Genomic DNA, 5,000 nt, shown 5'->3' on the forward strand with positions numbered 1-5,000 from the left:
GGGGTGGCTAGCGTATAAAGGGAAGGCACTAAGCCGCCGCCGTCGAAACAAGCGCCTGCAAGCCGAGGAAAGTGTCTGAGGAAGCCGGCCGTCTTCGCCGCCTTCAGCCTTCCGTGCCTGCTTCGCTATCCGGCGACAAGTATCCTTTTACTAGCGCTTCTGCTGTGTGTTCGCCGCCGCGACACACTTCTACTAAAAGAGCCGAGGCGTTTGTTGCAAAATGCCTCGTATTTCCTGCGGCTCGTGCCGAGCCCATCTCAGCGACAGGGACCGCCACGTGATCTGCGCTCTCTGCCTGGGACGTGACCATGCAGCCACCGCCATGTCTTCGGGCGGCTGCGAGCTTTGCGAAGAACTGCCGATGTCGACCCTGCGGGCTCGACTCGCCTTGTTCGACGCTGATGCTGCCACTCCGCCTGTCTCTGGGCCGCGTAAGAAGAAACGCCGCTCACAGAGACCACCGGAGTCTGATGGGCCAGCCAGGTTTTTGCCGGAGCCTCTCCCGCGAGCCTTGCTCTCTCCCTCTCCGCCCCCGCATCCCGATGCGCTGCTGCCGGCTCCTGCCCGCACTGCCGTCGCCTCAGGGGATGAAGCGGATGAGGATGCCATCATTGACAGCTGCTCTATCCTGGCTTCGGACAGTGAAGAGTGGTCCGGATCTCACCGCTCCTCCTCCTCTTCGACCCAGGAATCTGGCCGGGCCCGCGCCTGTGTGGACGACGAGCTTCTCCGCCTCCTCACTAAGGCTGTCGAGCACTTAGGCCTCGAATGGTCACCACCGAAGGCGCCCGTGCCTAACAGGCTCAACGGGTGTTTTCTGCCTAGCTGCCGCCAAGCGCCTGCCTCTAGGTCAGCACCCTTCCTGCCCGAGCTCCACGCTGAGCTTTCCAAAACCTGGAACGCTCCTTTCTCCGCGAGACTCCGCTCCTCAGTCTCCTCGACTCTCTCTCACGTGGACGGAGCCACGGAGAAGGGATATAACCAGATTCCCCCGGTGGAACAGGCGGTCGCAGTGCACCTTTGCCCCCCATCCGCGAGATGGCGCTCAAAGTCTGCCCTCCCGTCAAAAGCCTGCAGGACTACGTCAGCACTCGTCAGCCGCGCCTTCTCTGCCGCTGGACAGGCTGCTTCCGCCCTGCACACAATGGCGGTTCTCCAGATCCTCCAGGCCGATCTCCTCCGCGAACTGGACGAGAAAGGCCAGAGTCACACCGCCTTGACGGACTTGCGCAGCGCGACGGACCTCTCTCTTCGCGCTACCAAGACCGCGGCCCAAGCCATCGGGAGATCCATGGCCTCGCTTACAGTCACCGAGTGCCATCTGTGGCTAACGCTCGCCGACATGGGTGAGTCTGAGCGGTCCGTCTTCCTCAACGCCCCGCTCTCCCCCACCGGCCTCTTCGGCCCTGCTGTAAGCGGCATCGTGGATCGTTTTTCGGAGGTACAGAAAGCGTCGCAGGCCATGAACCTCTTCCTGCCTCGCCGCTCGAGTTCCGCTGCAGGCCGCTCTCAAGCACAGCCTCCTGCACGCAGCTCTACACAGCGCTCGTCTCGACCTCCGCCTTCGCAGCAACGACAGGGCGGCCGCCCTAGGTCGCTCTCATCCAGCCAGCACAGACCGCCTCCCCCTCGGTGCCCCCGGCCTAAGATCTCGCTGAAGCCCGAGCCTGCGAAGTCCTCCTAGCATGCACAGGGAGGAAAAGACGGTTGGGTCCCACTGCGGTCGGACCGCCGTCAAAACACACAACTTTAACTCTGCCAGTCCCCTTAGAAAAGGCTACTGCAGTAGTGTTCACCGCAGCCAACGAGTCAGTTACACAACTCGCTCGACTGCACCCAAACGCCAGACCCATATTAGATCTGAGATATTTGAACAAAGCTCTCATGAGACGGCCGTTCAAAATGCTCACAACCAGACAAATCCTCGCGCAAATCCGCCCGAGGGACTGGTTTATTTCTCTCGATCTGAAAGACGCATACTTTCAGATTCAGATTATACCCCGTCATTCCTGAGATTCGCCTTCGACGGTCAGGTATATCAATACACCGTCCTCCCGTTCAGCCTGTCTTTAGCACCCCGTACGTTCACGAAGTGCATGAACTCGGCCCTCGCTCCCCTGAGAACACAGGGCATGCGAATTCTGAACTATTTGGACGACTGGTTGATTCTAGCGCAGTCAGAGGAAGAACTTATATCCCACAGACTAGCGCTTCTCAGCCATCTGAAAAGCTTGGGTCTCTCGGTCAACTGGACCAAGAGCTCATTAATACCCAGTCAGTCAATCTCTTTTTTGGGAATAGAGCTGGACTCGGTGGCTATGACGGCCAGACTGTCGACACAGTGCGCGCGCCGTATTCGACATCTCGCCGCGTCTTTTCAGAAAGGCAGGTGTTTCCCCCTGAAAACATTTCAGATGATGTTGGGCCACATGGCTTCAGCTGCAGCGGTGCTTCAGCTGGGCTTAATGCGCATGCGCCCGCTTCAGCGCTGGCTGAGAGCGAGAGCGCCCCGCAGAGCGTGGATTTTGCAAGTGGAAAGAACGAATGCTAGAGGAAATGGATCTTTTTTGTGTGTTTTTTTTAGGTTAAAGCACGCCAGCAGACTATGTACGGGACAAGCCGGATTCCACCATATCTTTATGTACACAATATTAATATTTTACATTGTAATCCTGCGCATCCCTGTGTGTGTAATAAGCAGAGTATACGCGTGTTGTTACGCCCTTTAAATAACAAAAAAAATACTGTGCCATTAGATTCCATTCTGCTTTTCGATTCCAATAAAGCAACAAAAAAACAACACCTTAGATATCATTCACATTTAGTCTTATTGCAAAACATTTAATTGTATCTGAATATCATGAACAGAAATAATCAGGATAAAGAACACTTACACAAGGAACGTTTGCTTGTGGTTTATAAACACCATAGAAGAACAACTAGCAGAACTAATATACATGTAAAGCATTATTAAAGACAATAAACACTCAGTAATTAAAAAAGAACAAATACAAAATGATCAATGGCAACAAATAGATAAAACTGAACAAAGATATGATTGAAATATACAGTGTTGTAAGATTTTCAGGAATATCATATATTCAGGTTCAGAAACTGTAATCAGATGTAAAGTAACACTGCACTTTATAAATAAAATATACATTACAAATATAGTTACAAAAGTTATTCAGTGAAGAACGAGTGAATTTTCTCTTTGTCTTTCGTTGTTTGATTAGTGTTATTATAGAGACGGCAGCTTCTGTCACTTTCAGTTCAGTTCACATGAGTCATCTCTCGCTCGAATGCTTTGAAGTCATTCTGTAATGCTCACAAAGGAATCGATAAGAGGAATTGAAATCCTAAGGATGACGGATTTCATATCCAGATAGATATTTCTGAGATCTGCGTTCGAGGACGTGGCTGACCATTATTTCGGAGAAAAAGGAGTTTTCCCAAAGCATCCACTAACACGCACTATGAGTGAAATGTATGGATAGGGAAGTATCTCTACACTTCTGCTTCTCTGCACCACAGCCTACAGACGTGTGTGTGTGTGTGTGTGTGTGTGACAGCGCTGAGTCACAGAAACACAACTGAACTCACCTTCAGCCTCAGAGAGATTCAAGCGCGTGTTGATGTCACTTCCACTCTGAAACACAGACACTGGCAGTGTTACGGACACAACTGGATAACTAATGCAACTAATGTTAACAAAAGAACCCTTATTGTCAAGTGTTGCCATTCTCATGTCTAAATAGGTTTATATACAATGTTTGTGTGTACTAGTTCAGTGCAGCCCAGTGTGTGTGTGTGTGTGTGTGTGTACCAGAGCAGCGCAGCGCAGCTACAGCTCAGTGTGTGTGTGTGTGTGTGTGTGTGTGTGTGTGTGTGTACCAGTGCAGCGCAGCTACAGCTCAGTGTGTGTGTGTGTGTGTGTGTGTGTGTGTACCAGAGCAGCGCAGCTACAGCTCAGTGTGTGTGTGTGTGTGTGTGTGTGTGTACCAGAGCAGCGCAGCTACAGCTCAGTGTGTGTGTGTGTGTGTGTGTGTACCAGTGCAGCGCAGCTACAGCTCAGTGTGTGTGTGTGTGTGTGTGTACCAGTGCAGCGCAGCTACAGCTCAGTGTGTGTGTGTGTGTGTGTGTGTACCAGAGCAGCGCAGCTACAGCTCAGTGTGTGTGTGTGTGTGTGTGTACCAGTGCAGCGCAGCTACAGCTCAGTGTGTGTGTGTGTGTGTGTGTGTGTGTGTGTGTGTGTACCAGAGCAGCGCAGCTACAGCTCAGTGTGTGTGTGTGTGTGTGTGTGTGTGTACCAGAGCAGCGCAGCTACAGCTCAGTGTGTGTGTGTGTGTGTGTGTGTGTGTGTGTGTGTACCAGAGCAGCGCAGCTACAGCTCAGTGTGTGTGTGTGTGTACCAGAGCAGCTACAGCTCAGTGTGTGTGTGTGTGTGTGTGTGTGTGTGTGTGTGTACCAGAGCAGCGCAGCTACAGCTCAGTGTGTGTGTGTGTGTGTGTGTGTGTGTGTACCAGTGCAGCGCAGCTACAGCTCAGTGTGTGTGTGTGTGTGTGTGTACCAGAGCAGCGCAGCTACAGCTCAGTGTGTGTGTGTGTGTGTGTGTGTGTGTGTGTACCAGTGCAGCGCAGCTACAGCTCAGTGTGTGTGTGTGTGTGTGTGTGTGTGTGTGTGTGTGTGTACCAGAGCAGCGCAGCTACAGCTCAGTGTGTGTGTGTGTGTGTGTGTGTGTGTGTGTGTGTGTGTGTGTGTGTGTGTGTGTGTGTACCAGAGCAGCGCAGCTACAGCTCAGTGTGTGTGTGTGTGTGTGTGTGTGTGTGTGTACCAGAGCAGCGCAGCTACAGCTCAGTGTGTGTGTGTGTGTGTGTGTGTGTGTGTACCAGAGCAGCGCAGCTACAGCTCAGCTCAGTGTGTGTGTGTGTGTGTGTGTGTGTGTGTGTGTGTGTACCAGAGCAGCGCAGCTACAGCTCAGTGTGTGTGTGTGTGTGTGT

At 52.4% G+C, this 5,000-nt stretch overlaps 1 protein-coding gene across 1 annotated transcript in view; it reads right to left on the minus strand.

Annotated features, from left to right (window-relative positions):
- Positions 1-5,000, minus strand: part of LOC309511331 (venom phosphodiesterase CdcPDE) — a 58,350-nt gene that overhangs the window by 20,591 nt on the left and 32,759 nt on the right. Inside the window, exon 19 of the mRNA XM_082186503.1 lies at positions 3,604-3,649. Coding sequence (XP_082042629.1) covers positions 3,604-3,649 — 46 coding nt within the window. The remainder of the gene's footprint in view (positions 1-3,603; positions 3,650-5,000) is intronic.

The sequence above is a fragment of the Leuciscus leuciscus genome (assembly GCF_965113295.1).
Source record: "Leuciscus leuciscus genome assembly, chromosome: 12".
Classification (NCBI taxonomy): Eukaryota; Metazoa; Chordata; class Actinopteri; order Cypriniformes; family Leuciscidae; genus Leuciscus; species Leuciscus leuciscus.